The sequence below is a fragment of the Phyllobates terribilis genome, unplaced genomic scaffold (genome assembly GCF_046119375.1).
Source record: "Phyllobates terribilis strain yellow unplaced genomic scaffold, ASM4611937v1 Scaffold_2__4_contigs__length_985480577, whole genome shotgun sequence".
Taxonomy (NCBI): Eukaryota; Metazoa; Chordata; class Amphibia; order Anura; family Dendrobatidae; genus Phyllobates; species Phyllobates terribilis.
In genome coordinates, this window is record NW_027362762.1 from 960,844,361 (window position 1) to 960,863,164 (window position 18,804).

Consider the following 18,804-nt stretch of genomic DNA (forward strand, 5'->3'; position numbering starts at 1 on the left):
CCAGACTGCACATCCAGACTGCTGTTATAGGGGGCTCCAGACTACACATCCAGACTGCTGTTATAGGGGGCACCAGACTACACATCCAGACTGTTGTTATAGGGGGGCTCCAGACTACACATTCAGACTGCTGTTATAGGGAGGCTCCAGACTTCACATCCAGACTGCTGTTATAGGGAGGCTCCAGAATACACATCCAGACTGCTGTTATAGGGAGGCTCCAGACTTCACATCCAGACAGCTGTTATAGGGGGGCTCCAGACTACACATTCAGACTGCTGTTATAGGGAGGCTCCAGACTTCACATCCAGACTGCTGTTATAGGGAGGCTCCAGAATACACATCCAGACTGCTGTTATAGGGGGCACCAGACTACACATCCACACTGCTGTTATAGGGGGGCTGCGGAATACACACCCAGACAGCTGTTATAGGGGGCTCTGGACTGCAGTTATAGCGGGGATCCAGACTGCTCTTAAAATGGGGTTCTAGAATACAAATCCAGATCACAGTTATAGGGAGGCTTCAGATTACATATCCAGGCTGTTGTTATAGAGGATCCGGACAGCAAGTATGGGGGGGCGGGGGAGGGGGCTCCGGACTACACATCCAATTTGCTGTTAAAAGGGGGCTCCAGAGTACACATCCAGACTGCTGTTATATGGGGCTCCAGACTGCTCTTAAAAGGGGGCTCCAGATTACATACCCAGACTACTGTTATAGCGGGGCTTCAGACTACACATCCAGACTGCTTCTCTAGAGGGCCCAGACTGCTGTTATAGGGGGCTCCAGACTACACATCAAGACTGCTGTTTTAGGGGGCTCCAGACTACACATCCACTCTGCTGTTATAGGGGGCTCCAGACTGCTGTTATAGGGGGTTCCAGACTACACATCCAGACTGCTGTTATAGGGGGGCTCCAGACTACACATCTAGACTGCTGTTATAGGAGGCTCCAGACTGCTGTTATAGGGGGCTCCATACTACACATCTAGAATGCTGTTATAGGGGGCTCCAGACTACACTTCCAGACTGCTGTTATAGGGGGCTCCAGTCTACATATCCAGACTGCTGTTATAGGAGGGCTCCAGACTACACATCCAGACTGTTGTTATAGGGGGCTCCAGACTACACATCCAGACTGCTGTTATAAGGGGCTCCAAACTACACATCCAGACTGCTGTTATAGGGGGGCTCCAGACTACATATCCAGACTGATGTTATGAGGGGGGGGGGGGCTCCAGAATACACATCCAGACTACTGTTATAGGGGGCGCTCCAGACTACACATCCAGACTGCTGTTGTTGGGGGGGCTCCAGACTTCTGTTATAGGAGGGCTCTAGACTGCACATCCACACTGTTGTTATAGGGGGGCTCCAGACTTTACATCCAGACTGCTGTTATAGGGGGGTTCCAAACTACACATCCAGACTGCTGTTATACGGGGCCTTCAAACTACACATCCAGACTGCTGTTATAGGGGGCTCCAGAAGACACATCCAGGCTGTTGTTATAGGGGCTCCAGACAGCAATTATAGGGGGGCTCCAGACTACACATCCAGACTGCTGTTATAGGGTCTCCGGGCTGCAGTTATAGGGGGGCTCCGGGCTGCAGTTATAGGGGGGCTCCAGGCTACACATCCAGTCTGCTGTTATAGAGGGGCTCCAGACTGCACATGCAGACTGCTGTTATAGGGGGGCTCCAGAGTACACATCCAGACTGCTGCTGTAGGGGGCTCCAGACTATACATCCACACTGCTGTTATAGGGAGTTTCAGACTGTACATTCAGAGTGCTGTTATAGGGGGCTCCAGAATACACATCCAGACTGCTGTTATAGAGGGCTCCAGACTTCACATCCAGACTGCTGTTATAGGGGGCTCCAGAAGACACATTCAGGCTGTTGTTATAGGGGTTCCGGACAGCAATTATAGCGGGGCTCCAGACTACACATCCAGACTGTTATTATGGGGGGCTCCAGACTACACATCCAGACTGCTGCTATAGGGTGCTCCTGTGTCACCCTGGCCTGGATGCCACAAGTGTAATAAAGCTGTGTCTGAGAGCAAGGGGGAGGTTCTCTGGTCAGGGGAACATTAGCATGCAATACCTCCTGTCACAGGCCAGTAGGGGGAGCAGGCTGCCCCTATAAAAGCTGAAACTGGGGGCTGGGTTAGGGAGAGCTGGACGACCTGTGTCTGAAGAAAGAGGTGTCCGAGAGCAGGGACAGACAGTTGTATTGCACTCTAAGAGGAAGTGTGGCAGTAGGAGAGCCACAAGCCAGAGCAAGAGGCGAAGTGAGCCTGTCTTGGCAGACAGAGAACTCCATTTTACCAGACTTTGGTATCTGAGGCTGGAAGGATTCCACATTCTCCAGCAGATAACCAGTCCGCAGGGGACTGTATATTCCTTGGCCTAAGAAGCCTGGAGGCCCTGTCACCATCGAAGGGACCAGCAAAGCCGTACAAGGCTGGGAGCAGAAAGGAACCCACGTCGCAGGCCATACAGGCGAGAATACACGGAAAGCTCGGACCGTGGGCTGTTACCCTATCAGGATGAGATAGCCAGAAGTAGCGCAGAAAGCACGGTAGGCCTACACCCTCACCCTGACCAGGGCCAATTTCCCAATTGCTCTCAGACATCCAGGTCCCCTCCTAGCCGGGACTGTTTGTGGGTCAGTTCACCTGTTCTAGTAAAGACCCTGGACTGCAACCTGTTGTCTGCGTGCTCTTTGCTCCTCCAGCACTAACGGTACAGGGACGCCCTACACCATCACCCCCATCTTCCATTATACTGCCCTGGGGCCGCACTCTTCCCGTGGGGAGTCACACTATCCCAGCTGCATACATCATCAGCCCCAGCGGTCTGCCTTGCAGCGGCGGTTCCTAATAACCACAATCCACGGGTGGCGTAGTCGGACATTATCAACAGCACATAGCGGACTACCACTGGCCTGACCACCCTGAGCCACGGAACCGGGTTGCCACTACTACCCCCATCGTTCCCCTATTGCCCGGATCCGAGTGTCCCACGGCCCAGGGGGCGAGTCACTCCAGACTACACATCCAGACTGCTATTATGGAGGGCTCCACATTGCTGTTATAGGGGGCTCCAGACTACACATCCATAGTATTTTTATAGGGGGCTCCATACTACACATCTAGACTGCTGTTATAGGAGGCTCCAGACTACACATCCATAGTATTTTTATAGGGGGCTCCATACTACACATCCAGACTGCTGTTATAGGGGGCTCCAGACTACACATCCAGACTGCTGTTACAGGGGGCTCCAGACTACACATCCAGACTGCAGTTATAGGGGGCTCCAGACTACACATTCAGACTGCTGTTATAGGGGGCTCCAGACTACACATTCAGACTGCTGTTATAGGGGGCTCCAGACTACACATCCAGACTGCTGTTATAGGGGGCTCCAGACTACACATCCAGACTGCTGTTATAGGGGGTTCTAGACTACACATTCAGACTGCTGTTATAGGGGGCTCCAGACTACACATCCAGACTGCAGTTATAGGGGGCTCCAGACTACACATTCAGACTGCTGTTATAGGGGGCTCCAGACTACACATCCAGACTGCTGTTATAGGGGGCTCCAGACTACACATCCAGACTGCAGTTATAGGGGGCTCCAGACTACACATTCAGACTGCTGTTATAGGGGGCTCCAGACTACACATTCAGACTGCTGTTATAGGGGGCTCCAGACTACACATCCAGACTGCTGTTATAGGGGGCTCCAGACTACACATCCAGACTGCTGTTATAGGGGGCTCCAGACTACACATCCAGACTGCAGTTATAGGGGGCTCCAGACTACACATTCAGACTGCTGTTATAGGGGGACTCCAGACTACACATCCAGGCTGCTGTTATAGGGGACTCCAGACTACATATCCAGCTGTGATAGAGGGTCCGGCATAGTTTCTTTTCCTGTCTGAAGGACTTTTCCTATATGGCGCCCTCTTACACTGGGTGAGTGCACAGTGCCCGGTCTTGTAAGTTATGTGCCCCAGATCTCCGTGCTGAGCGGCTCTGGCTGCGGATTGAGTTTTCCCGTCATCTGCTCGGGGATTATCATGTGTTATATTCAAACCTGCTCCAGATTTTCTGCTGACTTTTACTGAAATGTTAATGCCAGGAGCGGAAGAAAGCATCAAAGGACGATGTCCCACGCTCATATTTATTCATCACATACAAAAAGAGAAAGAGGAAACGCTGCTCCGGTCCCTGCGATCTCATGTTCCTTTAATCTCCGGCACAAGAGCTGCAGAGAAGCCTCCAGAGGAATGTTCAGAAATCCTCCACGGGAAAGAGCTGATAGATATTTCCAAAACCTCCAGCTGTCACTGGCACTTCGCTTTTGGGTAATTGATCCGCTGCACCTGATTCACAATCCTAAATATCAGGTGATAAAGAAGAAACGAAAACACAATGCTGCAAAGAGGCGGCGCCCCCTTAAAGGGGTTGTCCATGACTGGAACTGACAGTGTCAAGCTTCTGCATGGGCTCCTGAAAAGTCCATCCATCTGAGCATATCCATTGATGATGGGTCAGAGTGCTCTTGAAACACTCTGCCTGATCACAGATAGGACTAGAGTCTGCAGAGGAGATATGGGTAGTCCTGTCCTCTACTAGGGATCCTAAAATTAACCCCTTCACTGCTGTAGACCACCATGGATTCTCATATTGATCCTTTCACCGCCCCAGACCACCATGGATTCTCATATTGATCCCTTCACTGCCCCAGACCACCAGGGACTCTCATATTGACTCCTTCACTGCCCCCATACCACCATGGATTGTCATATTGATCCCTTCACTGCCCCCAAAACACTGCCGTAGACCACAATAGATTTTCATCTTTAACCCTTCACTATCACTGACCACCATGGATTTTCATATTGACTACCTCACTACTGTAGACCACCATGGATTCTCATATTGACTCCTTCACTGCTGTAGACCACCAGAGATTCTCATATTTAATCCTTCACTTCCACAGACCACCAGGGATTCTCATATTGACCCCTTCACTGCTGTAGACCACCAAGGATTCTCACATTGACCCCTCAGACCTACATGGACACTTTCTGACATTAACCTCTTCACTGCAATACAACACCAGATATGTTGGCATTAACCCTTTAACTGCCCTATATCACCAGGGATCCTGACATTAACCCCCTCACTGCCACAGAACATCAGCTTCATTGACAGTAACCCCCTAAATTACATAGAAAGCTGAGCCTCCTAAATATAAAGTCTTCAATACCCCTAGACCACCAGGGATTTTGACATCAGATGCCTCCATCAGAGCTTTATATGGGGACTCTGTATGGAATAATGCAGTCTGCCGTGCTATCACATACAGCGTTCAGACATTCATCTCCACAGCACTTGCCAAAAAGACCCTCCGTTGGGTCCATAGAGCTCTATGGATACATCCCATGGAAGTATCGGGAGCTTTCTGCTAAAGAAGTGCTGATATTTTATAGGAACAGACCCTCAGGGGGAAACGTGGCCAAATCCCTAGCTGCCCCCCTCCCTGGCTACAGGCTAAGAGGCGTCATCCCTCCAGGTCAGATCTGGTCATGAGTCTCGATTGTCTTTCGTTAACATCAGTGGGTGTCAATGGAAGTCATGTATTCTGCAGGCTAAGACCACCCATGACAACTCTCCCCAATTTTCTAGGACTGTTCCTGATTTTTCGGAAATAATCATACATACAAATTTACAGTGTCCTGGTTTAAAGAGGGGATTGATTTACACAAATCCACCCAGTTGGGAATGGGGGCAAAACTAGAGTGTCTCTAATTCCGGCCAATAAAATTATGCAAGATCTGTAGCTTTCATCTCAAGTAATCACGTATCCACTGCAAAGTTGGCAACTTTCTGATCAATGGGGTTCCGAAAAGCCAGGACCCCCACTAATTCCAAGAACAGAATGCTGAAATGCCCCATTAGGATAGAGAAATGTCTGTGAATTGGCACCACACCGATCCATGGAGATGGCCGAGGGTTTGGGTTGGGGCGACCCTTTCATCTTATAGGCTCAGCTAAAGTGGACTTCCTTCTAAAGTGGACTTTTCCCACCAAAAATTGCAGGTTACACCACTAGGGGGCAGCTGAAGGTGGCCAGAGCCCAGATCCTTGACCCCAGTATTATTAGTGGCACGTGGCTGCTGGGGGACCCGGGGGACCCGTTTAGCATTTTGTGTTCGGGAGCTTCACTGCAGCGTGCGCTGCCATTGTTTCCACCTTCATTATCTGGCTGTATGGACTAATGGCCCCCAATGTGTGATTGCTATTCCCGGAAATGCAGGAGTTAAATAACCCTTTCAGCTCTGCTCCATCGGTGGCAGGAACGCTGGTGGTAATATGTGTTTCGGGTTATTGATGTCTTCTGCAAAACACCGCAATTAACAACCACAATTAGCGGCCGGGTCAGCTGAGCGGTGAAAGCCTTTGCTGCTAATGTCAGCTCCAAGGCTTTGACTTATCTAAGGTTCGATCTACATGGCGTCCTCTATGGAGTGCCCATCAAGAGTTAATCAAACCCCCCGCTTCCCCCACTAGTATTTATTATAGAGGCCCCTACATAGGAGTGAATATTCTCGTCCCATCGCATAACCCTACAGGGTTCCTCTGGTTTACACTAGACATTTTTGAACTCTATCCAAGAGATAATAGAAGGGGGTCTCGTCTGCCATTCAGGACCCTCATCCATAAGCCAGACTTTAGAGCAGCTATGAAGAGCGTCTGTCTTTGGAGGATCCAGGAAAAAACAATATATTTACATGGATAGCTGAAAAATGTCACCGGAGACCATGTAATGCTTCATTTCTCCTGAGGGGGCGCTGCAGGGAAACAAAAAGCTTGCTAACAGGTCACAGATCACAGCTGATCGTATTCATGGGATCAGATTATCACTGGGGAACCCTTGGACATCCCATTTAAAGGGGTTGGTCAGTGTAGATAAGTTATCACCTATCCACAGGTCCGACTGCTGGGGCCAGCGCCGATCGGCAGAGAAGGGCATGTTGACCCCTGTTAGCTTGGAGCGACGGTGTTCTCCATTCATTCCCTATGGTGCTCAGCGAAGATGAATGTAGCAGCGGTCGAGCGTGTGCACTAACACTCCATACTATCCGGCATAAAAGTGCCCCGTTTCACCAATCGGTGCGAGTCCCACCTATGAGTCATCACCTATCCACTTATCTTCTCTGGACAGCCCCTTTAAGAATAGTTGGCTTTAGTTTTAGTAATGTAGTGCAGCTCGTCTTACGTCACCTTGAAGACGTAGACTGTATCCAGGTCTTCAATAATGCATCTTCTCACCAATGCACCATGAATAATGGGCAAGGCAGAACGATCGTGGTCACAGAGGGTGCGACTGCCACCAGGCTCGTGCGGGAGAGGGGGCCTACCGACACCAGCACCAATTTCACCTGGAGGTGCGTTCTTGGGCACTCATTCAGCTGGAATGTATTGCGCCGCAGAGACCCGCCAGCTCCCTTCACTGCAATGGAAGCTGCCGGCCAATCAGAGGCCGTCAGCAGACTTCTACTTGCCCGTAACTGGCGGCGCATGGCAGTGACATCACACGGTGCCCGTGCTGGCAAATCAGAAGCCGATTGGACACCACACGGCATTGGAGAAGGGGAAAGTAGGACAGTTTGTTTCTTTTTAAAACAGAAGGGGACCAGAAGAACAGAAGGGGACCAGGGTGGGGGACATTATACCAGGAAGGGGCGCAGAATGAAGAACATTCTTATAGAATGGGGCCCAGGATGGAGGCATTATTACTGGAAGAGGCCAAGACAGGGGACATTATTATAGGAAGGGACCCAGGATGGGGGACATTATACCAGGAAGGGGCGCAGAATGAAGAACATTCTTATAGAATGGGGCCCAGGATGGAGGCATTATTACTGGAAGGAGCCAAGACAGGGGACATTATTATAGGAAGGGGCCCAGGATGGGGGACATTATACCAGGAAGGGGCTCAGAATGGAGGACATTCTTATAGGATGGGTCCCAGGATGGAGGCATTATTACTGGAAGGAGCCAAGACAGGGGACATTATTATAGGAAGGGGCCCAGGATGGGGGACATTATACCAGAATGGAGGACATTATACCAGGAAGGGGCGCAGAATGGAGGACATTCTTATAGGATGGGGCCCGGGACAGAGGCATTATTACTGGAAGCGGTCAAGACAAGGGACATTATTATAGGAAGGGGCCCAGGATGGGGACATTATTTCTGGAAGAGACCAAAACTTGGGAAATTATTACTGGAAGTTGCAAAGGATGGAGGACATTATTATAGGAAGGGGCGCAGGATGGGGGACATTATTACTGGAAGGGGCCAAGACAGGGGACATTATTATAGGAAGGGGCCCACGATGATGGACATTATTATAGGAAGGGGCCCAGGATGGGCATAGTTATACCAGGAAGGGGACCAGGATGGGGGACATTATTAAGTAAAGGGCCCAGGACAGGCGACATTATTACGTGATGGGGAACATTATACCAGGAACAAGCTCAGGATGGGGGACATTATTCCTGAAAGTTGCCATGGATGGGGGACTTTATTACACGGGGGGGTGAAAACGCATGTCTTTATAAGACCTACAATGCTACAAGGGCCCATAAATTTGACCAGCATGCAGGTGGGGGCCCAGGTCCAAATTTTGCCCTGGAGCCCATCGGACTCTAGTTACGCCACTGATATCGGGCATGATGGGAAGTCAGCTAATTCTGCCTTCATCGAGTCCAAGTGAGAACCAGAATTATGAATGCAGCTCCGGTTGGGATTATGGAGAGTTGTCATTTAATGAAATATAGAAGTTAAAGGGATTATTCTACTTTGGGGACTTTTTTTTTTCTTAGATGTAATTGGGACTAATATCCTTATGACAATTGGAAAATGTAACCATTTGGCTTTATAGGTTCCTTGTTTCGATGGACATTCAAATATTATGTGGTCTGTGATGATAAATCAGCTGAGAGGAACTCAGAAAAAGACAAATGTTAGAAACCCTCCCACGAGTCTGTCATAACGAACTCACTTATGGATTCTCTGTTAACTCATTCTGCAGACTGCTATACATAGAGACTAAAGAAGGCTAACGGTGAAAACGCTTTCATAAAACCCAATTGCAAAAATGAGTTTTAGCCATAAATACATGTATTTAAGTAAAAAAAAAAAATATGTAGCCAAAGATGGACGAGCAAAGTCTCTATACTAATACATAGGATTAAACTGTAACATAATATTCCTATTGGATTTATGACAACTAAAGCAAAACTAGAGGCGTTGCCAATTGCAAAAAATGGGATTACATATCGAAGCCTCCAAAGGGATTTAGGAAGTGAGAGTGGGATCTGATTGGCTGCATGGTCAGGACAAAATCCTCAAAAAAATCTGCAGCATAAATTTATAAGGCAAGCAAAGGGTCAAAGAAGCCGAGGGGTCCCAGAGAGCCCGGTAGCCCCTTACTTTGGGAACGTAGTAAGGATGTGTCCTCTACCATATTCTGCCCTCGGTGACGGGGATGACAGATTCCCCATTATATGTCCGCTTTGTAATTGCTTTAAATTTATCTCAAAATACAGATAAAGTGTGACATATATAACTTTTCCAAAGGGATTGTCTAGGATGAGGAAATTGTGGCTGCGTTTTTCAAAAACTGCGCCTCCATTGTCCACAGGTTAAATGCGGTAATGCAGCTCAGCTGTATTCAGTTCAATGAAACTGAGCTGCAATACCAGACACAACCTGTGGACAAATGTGGTGCTATTTCTAGAAAAAAAAAAACAGCCATGTTTTTCTAATCCCGGATAACCCCTTTAATTCTAACTTACCTCCTTTTATTTAGAAATTTAAGCTCTTTGATAGTCACAGGAGATTCAGCTCTACTCCCCTGACTCCATCTCTTATGGATAACTTCTTTACAAGAGACGTTCCACCCACATCACCCCACCCAGGGTGGGATCTACTAACATCTATAGCAGGCCACATTTCTATCTACAGCCGTCATAACAGAGGATCTCCTGCTTAGAGCCATTCAAGGTACCACAATCAAAAGCAAGCTGATCCTGGCTAGAATAGTAAGGAGATCCCTGGTAGAGCAGTAAGTAGATCCTGGCTAGAATATTAAGTAGATCCCTGGTAGAGCAGTAAGCAGATCCAGGCAAGGATAGTATGCATTTCCTGACTATATCAGCAAACAGATCCCTGCTAAAGTAGTAAGTAGATCTTGGCTAGAACAGCAAGTAGATCCTTACTAGGACAGTCAGCAGATCCTCTCAAAAGCTCCCCGTGTTTGTGTGGGTTTCCTCCGGGTTATCCGGTTTCCTCCCACACTCCAAAGACATACTGATAGAGAATATAGATTGTGAGCCCCAAAGGGGACAGCGACGATAATGTATGTAAAGCGCTGCTGAAAATGTTGGCGCTATATATAAATAAAAAAGCTTATTAATAAAGATTATTAAAAGCAACAAACAGATCCCCACAAGAGCAGTAAGTAGCTCTTTGCTAAAGCATCAATCCGATCCTCCCTAGAGCAACAGAGATCCTCCCTAGAGCAACAAAGAGATCCTCCCTAGAGCAACAAAGAGATCCTCCCTAGAGCAACAAACAGATCCTCCCTGGAACAATGAACAGATCCTCCCTAGAGCAATGAACAGATCCTCCCTAGAGCAATGAACAGATCCTCCCTAGAGCAACCAGCAGATCCTCCCTAGAGCAACCAGCAGATCCTCCCTAGAGCAACAAAGAGATCCTCCCTAGAGCAATAAGCAGATCCTCCCTAGAGCAATGAACAGATTCTCCCTAGAGCAATGAACAGATCCTCCCTAGAGCAACCAGCAGATCCTCCATAGAGCAACAAACAGATCCTCCCTGGAACAATGAACAGATCCTCCCTAGAGCAATGAACAGATCCTCCCTAGAGCAATGAACAGATCCTCCCTAGAGCAACCAGCAGATCCTCCCTAGAGCAACAAAGAGATCCTCCCTAGAGCAATAAGCAGATCCTCCCTAAAGCAATGAACAGATCCTCCCTAGAGCAATGAACAGATCCTCCCTAGAGCAACCAGCAGATCCTCCCTAGAGCAACCAGCAGATCCTCCCTAGAGCAACCAGAAGATCCTCCCTAGAGCAACCAGCAGATCCTCCCTAGAGTAACAAGCAGATCCTAGATACAGCAATCAGCAGATCCTCCCTAGAGCAGCAAGTAGATCTTTAAGCCACCAATCCAGTGGTTTTTTTATTGCAATACTGGAGTAATGTTAATTTCCTGACGCTCGTATGATATTCACCAGCTGCCGTCTCCTGCTCTTCCTGGCGCCGCTCCGGTCCTCCACTGCCATTTTGTGACCGCAACTTCTGACTGACCAGAAGTCAGAGGTAAAGGTCACAAACGCTCAATGTAAGTCTATGAGCGCCTCGTTCTGGCCTCATTTTGGCCTCGTTCTGGCCTCGTTATGGCCTCGTTCTGGTTGTCAGACACTTACATTGAGTTGTGACTTCCGGATCGCTCAGCAAACATTGTAGCAATCCTGCAGGTCACAATCTGCAGAAGACACCTGGAGCGGCGCCAAGAACAGAAGAAGACGGTGACTGGTGAGTATGAGACGAGGGGCAGGAACTTCCATTACTGGCACCGCTCCAGCGCTGCAATAAAAAACCCTATAGTGCGGCTTTAAGAGGAGGAAAGTTACTGGCTGGAAATAGGAAGTTCACAGAAGAAACACTTTTCTTCAGATACTGAAACCCCCAAGAAGAGTCACTAAAGCCGATCTACAAATATATCTGGAGCTCCTCGTCATATAACATCTGGACATAGTGACACATGTATCCTTCACATCGTCTCCAAACGTAGCAGAGATGAATATATCACACAGCAGTGTCTCTCTGCTGCATGACGCATTACAGCAGTCCTATGTAAGCCCACAGATAACTCATTATACTAATAGGGAACATCCTGCCAGAAGACAAAAACCTCTCTGTTATATCACTAAACAGTCAATGTGCAGAAGTAGCAGAGTCTTTGTCCGCCTCATCCGAACCCAAAAACTTCTGGTAGCAAATGATTTCCTCCCCTTTTGGTGACACTACTGTCCCATCTGCAGAATCAATGGTGACCAGAATGATCTATAAATGACGATCTTGCAGAAGCAGAATAGTCAGCGTCTAGTCTCTGACCTTGCAAGAACTACAGGATGCCCAAGTAAAAACGCTCAATGGGAAACTCCAGATTTAACTGAAATTTCTCTTTAACACAATTCAGCCCGGCGACATCTATATAAGGGGCCGTTCACATTGCAATTCTCCCCTTCAGTTGCCCCTATAAAGCCATAAAGAACAATGAGGCAAACAGAGTTGGAATGGACTCTAATTGCTTTTTTCCGCCGGTGGACATCTTTTTAGATCGTAGTTTATTACATTCTTGCGCTGTCTCAAAAATACAGACACTGCCAGGAAAAAGCGCAGACAGAGTTCATTTCAACTCCATTTGTCACATTGGACTTTTTTGGCGCTACAGGTGGAACACCTGATGGAAGCGGCAGAATGCCAATGGAATGGACACTTAGAAACACCTCATCTTCTTTCTATATGAAGATAATTCTACTCCTCTGTGATAATGATGACCAAAAGGGATCATCAACCCTAACACTGACCATGCAATGGTCCCAAGTAATGGCTATTACAACCCCCATACATATTAGATAATGATGTTTCAGTCGGCAGCTATCGCCACCGAATCCGCCATCCTCAGGAGCCGCTCTAGGAGAGACACACTGTCAGACATTAGACCAATATCGGATGACATTTAATGTGTACGTGTTGAGATCTTGGCTTTCAGAAGAATGTGAAAATTAAAACATGAAATTCTAACAGAAGAAATATAGTTCTAAGAACGTTTGGCCAAAATGTGACTCCAGCCATGTCCACCCCAGTTACGACCAAGACATTATCAGCAGAGGGTACACCAGGCCAGGAGACAACCACTGATAGGGATCCACCAACCAAGCCTTGTCATGGTAAATGTTAGGTGATGATCTTGGTGCAAAAGTTTATTATATTGTATGAAGTGAGGAATGCATGCTTCATATACATGATGCCCCATCCATATACACCGTAGGAAGTATCTCTAAGAACATACCAACATTATAAATGGCACATGGGTGGGAAGGGATCTTGTAATGGATTTTGCAATGGAACCCAGTAGCTTTATGCTATACCTTTGACTTTTGCAGGGTGTGACATCTCTGACCCCTTCATATAGTTTCTTGGGGATGCAACCAACTATAATGGCCCAAAAGAAAACTTGGAACATTTTCCTTTAGAGCCGTGAGCAGCAAGTGAATTCAGGACAGTTATGAACTTCGCTCTTCCCCAATCCTGACTTCCATGGCCTCTCTCCTCTTTTTCTCCTCAGTTACTTCTGAAGCTGCTGAAAGATGCCCTTTCAGATTGTGGGCTACCTAGAAGCCACACTATCTACGATCCTGGTGGATCAACCCATGTTGCTTCTACCGTCGACCCTTAGAATGCATTGGATGAATATATTTTGCCACTGTAAATGATCCCTTTCCCACCTAGTTCACTCCAATTTTAGTAGGGGTCAGAATCAGCAGAACAGGTGTAACTGGAGGATCTATTCGCTCATCTCCGCTCATGGCTTGCATTACTTTGGTTTAACCTCAAACATTGCTCTACTCCAAGTTACCGCTCAAACACTACACTGTTTTGTGCATAAAGCGTCTCAAAAACCGCATGCATATAGATGTATCCAATCTTTCCTTGCAGTGGTAGACGTACCATATGGGCAGAGCACCTACTCCCACCACAAAAGCAGCCACCAGTGTCATAGATATAAGCGTTCCATAAGATAGTTATTGAACAGGAAGGGGCACATATGATGTTCTTGGACGGGGCCCAATGTCCATGCCCCTCTTCTCAATGGTGATATAGAATCAATGATAAATGGATACCTTATCTGAAAAAGTCAAAAAAATGAGCATTAACCCCCTTCAAACATCCTCTAATCATTGACCTTTCCATCAAAATATCACGATTGGCTGCTGACTCTTCGAGTCTCCATAATCCGAAAAGTCAAATCCAAAAATCCCACTGTCACATCTCTTCTGGTCTTCTGGCAGCTCACTCAGACAGGAACATGAGGTAGGAATATATTAAGAGCTGAAAGGCATCTTCACTCATCACGTGCCACCACTGGTTGACAGTGACCCATTCCATTTGACGTTAAGTAAAGGGAGCGAAAAGAAAAAAATTAGCGTCTTGCCCCGAAAACCTCCACCAGTAAATTGCAATGTGTAGACATCATCAAGGCGTCTTGCCATGCCTTAAAGCCTTTAATCCTTCTCTTCTGTACGTCTCTGCCAGTAATGGAGAATTCAGCTGGAGCATGGAGACGGTAATGAAGTTCTTTCTGAATCCCAAATGAGCAGGAAGATTTTTTCCACAGTCTAAAGCCATTTCTCTGACTTTAATCTATCACCTCCCTTTTCGTCTGGATCTGTCCTCGTTGCCAGGCTCATTGACGTACTCAAGGTTTTAAAGTCATCCCTGGGGCCATTCCATTTATTGACTTTGCCTCAGGTGAAGGAAGATTTACTCTTCTCGATCAACTCAAAAATCCATCATGGATTTGGAATGTTGCATCCACCCTTGCATGAAATGTCCTAGAGTTCCTTCCAATTGTTGACCCAATCTATGGTTTATCCAAATTATCCTCCATCCATTTGTAGAGTAAATCTTTCCTAATCGTTCAGGTCACCGTAATACATTGCACATTGTAAATGGCTTAAGGCTTAGAAGGGATGAGGCTCCGAGCAATTGGCTTTACATTACAACACGTTGATTGACGCGACATGAGTGGAACAATAAAGTGTCACTGTGGCGGCAACTCCTACAAGTGCAGCATGGCTAAGAAGACGGAGAACCCCCCATTGTGGCTGCAGAAATAGGTGTGGCATCCTCCTACAGGAACTTTGGAAATCCTATATGGACCAATCATGGTGGAGAATGTATTGATTACATTCGACTATTGAACAATGTAATAAATGGGCAATTCATCGGTATGGTCAATAAAGGGTTGACCCAGCTAGAGCTGCCGATTATAGGGCAGGACTGAGAATGAGTGGCTGTCATCTTTAATCCCAGTGGGATATCTAGGCTGCTGAATTTTCAATTCGGAGATCACAAGAAGCAATTATCATCCTTGTCTTGAAGATCATCAATGAAGTCAAGTGACTGACAGCTAGCTACCTAATCAACTAGTCATAACGTTCTTGCAAAACCTAAAATATCACAAGAGGAAGATTCCAGAGCCACGTATAAGCACAGAAATAAGTATATTGTAGTGTTTATGGCTCAAGAACCAGCAATTTACCTGTCTGTCTTATCTAAGATACCTATAGAAAGCCATTCTCATCTCCGAGGCTGTAGACACAATGAGCATCTCCACCGTCTCCGTAATTATGGACCTGAGCGGTGGTGTGTGCTCAGCTCATTAAATGACAGGAACATTTCAGCATGCGTTACACCATAAAAGCCGGCTCAGTCTTCCACCCTCTCCATCGTACTCCTTCCCCTTTGCTTCTCACTAACCCCACCCTGTCATGGTCTTCACTCCCTATTCTACAAGTGATACACGTTGTCAGCCACACCTTTAACCCCTCCGAGGCCATCAGGGATGGATGAAAGCCATGGAAAATGTTGAAATTAACTCTGTGGAGCAGTTGGAGAATTAAATCCCACATGTACATGTGATCGGCTATGTAAACCCTGTATGAAGTATTGGTGGAATTGCATAGTCTGCAGCTGTCAATCAAGACCATTTATAAGAATGTATCTCACATTGCTACATTGTATCAGTAGATACAACCCTTACATATAACATCTACCACCATAATTCTGCTCATTGAGGGCTACATCTTGGTGACCCTTTGCCTGGATTGTAAGAAGGCTTCATTTTAGGGGTGTAGCCTAAGTCACGGAGATGCCCCCACTTGTTACACATCTTGCAAAGCTTTCAAATCATTGGAAACATATCAAAAAATAAGAAGAATTTCAAGCATTTTTGCATTTTCTTTTCTATAAGGTCACCTGTATATACCGTGCATATATATCCCCCACCCCGGCTGTTAACAGGTCCCCTGGAATGTGCTAGGGGCGGGGTCCTCCACATCTCCAGCTCCAGTAAAACCGGTAAAATCCTCTCTTTTTCCAGATAATTCCCCACAATTAATTGTCTAAGCATCAACCTCATTGTTCACGGTCATAAAACAACAGGTTTAATCCTCTGCCACCTAATGCCCCCAATACCCTGCCACCATGGTTTCTCCATCAGGTCTGGCGAGACACAAGGCAACGTTACAATAGAAGACCCCCATAGACCTGGCTTCCCCAGGTGTGGATGGATGTTCTACCTATGGAAGACCGCATCATGGTTGACCACCCACGGGAACATGCTGTCTACGCCTGGAGGGTATATTTAGGTGAAACTAGAAGTCTTTACTCCACCGCCACCTCCGCCGCCCCTTCTCTTCTCCATGCAAGGATTTGGGGGGGAGTTTACCTGTTTTGTTCTTCTCATACAGCACAGCATGGTGGGATGTGTTGGTCTACTTTCGTCTTTCCTTCCTGTCTCCTTCTTTTCTTCCTCTCTGGCTCTTTTCCTTCGCTCTCCCCCTCTGTCACACACACATAGACAGGCGCACACTCTCAGCACACATACAGCAGTAGGGGGGCTCACAGAGACTGGAGGGTCTGGTCCCTTGCTCTCATCACAGGCATGCACGCCCAGTCTCTCTCTGGCAGTATCTTCAGCAGACTTGTTCACTGGCTCTCAATGACTGCTCGCCTCCTCCGTCTTTCCTTTTCCCACCCCTCCTCATCCTTGTCATCCGCCTCCTCCCAATCCCCCATCATGAATATTTAAACACCTCCAATCTGTACCCAATTACCCACAAGTTTCCCCGCTCTCAGGAGAAGCAGAGGGGGCATTAACTACCTCTGCCCTCCATCTCTGTATGGCATGTAGTCATGTAGTGCCCCCTCCACCCTGACTACTATCCCGGCCGGCCGGGGGGAGAGGAGCGGGGTGTGTTCAGACCCCAGAGCTCGGCTTCCATTGTTCAGGTGATGAGGACCAGCGGTGAGATCATCTATGGTGACATCAGAGGCAAAGATGTATCAGGACCTCACCCCAAAGGGATGGAAGTCATGTGCACAGTGCCCTCACATCATAGTCAACTGGTGGTGTCATGTCAGGCGGAAAGATCACAGGGATAAGAGAGATAGATAGATAGATAGATAGATAGATAGATAATAGATAGATAATAGATGATAGATAATAGATAGATAGATAATAGATAGATAATATATAATAGATAGATGATAGATAGATGATAGATAATAGATAGATAATAGATACAGATAATAGATAGATAGATAATAAATAGATGATAGATAATAGATAGATAATAGATAGATAATATATAATAGATAGATGATAGATAATAGATAGATAATAGATAGATAATAGATACAGATAATAGATAGATGATAGATAATAGATAGATAATAGATAGATAATAGATAGATAGATAATAGATAATAGATAGATAATAGATAGATAATAGATAGATAGATAATAGATAGATAGATAGATGATAGATAATAGATAGATAGATGATAGATAATAGATAGATGAGAGATGATAGTTATAGATAATAGATAGAAAATAGATAGATGATAGATAATAGATGATAGATAGATGATAGATAATAGATAAATAATAGATAGATAATAGATAATACATAGATAGATAATAGATAGATAATAGATAGATAATAAATGATAGATAGATAATAGATATATAATAGATAGAAAATAGATAGATAGATAATAGATAGATGATAGATAATAGATAGATCATAGATAGATAATAGATAGATGATAGATAATAGATACATAATAGATAGATGATAGATAGATAATAGATAGATCATAGATAATAGATAGATAATAGATAGATAAGAGATGATAGATAATAGATAGATAATAGATAGATAATAGATGATAGATAATAGATAGATGATAGATAATAGATGATAGATACTAGATAGATGATAGATAATAGATAGATAATAGATGATAGATAGATGATAGATAATAGATAGATAATAGATGATAGATAGCGAATAGATAGATGATAGATAATAGAGAGATAATAGATGATAGATAGCGAATAGATAGATGATAGATAATAGATGATAGATAATAGATAGATGATAGATAATAGATGATAGATAATATATAGATGATAGATAATAGATAGATGATAGATAATAGATGATAGATAGTACATAGATAATAGATAGATAGATGATAGATAGATAATAGATAGATGATAGATAATAGATGATAGATAATAGATAGATAATAGATAGATGATAGATAATAGATAGATCATAGATAGATAATAGATAGATGATAGATAATAGATACATAATAGATAGATAATAGATAGATGATAGATAATAGATAGATAATAGATAGATAAGAGATGATAGATAATAGATAGATAATAGATGATAGATAATAGATAGATGATAGATAATAGATGATAGATACTAGATAGATGATAGATAATAGATAGATAATAGATGATAGATAGATGATAGATAATAGATAGATGATAGATAATAGATGATAGATAATAGATAGATAAT

At 45.4% G+C, this 18,804-nt stretch overlaps 1 protein-coding gene across 1 annotated transcript in view; it reads right to left on the minus strand.

The window, feature by feature from the left end:
• Window positions 1-16,971, minus strand: part of GAP43 (growth associated protein 43) — a 249,693-nt gene extending 232,722 nt beyond the window's left edge. The window contains exon 1 of the mRNA XM_073668589.1: window positions 16,647-16,971. Coding sequence (XP_073524690.1) covers window positions 16,647-16,676 — 30 coding nt within the window. The 5' untranslated portion in view covers window positions 16,677-16,971. The remainder of the gene's footprint in view (window positions 1-16,646) is intronic.
• Window positions 16,972-18,804: the final 1,833 nt, after the last annotated feature.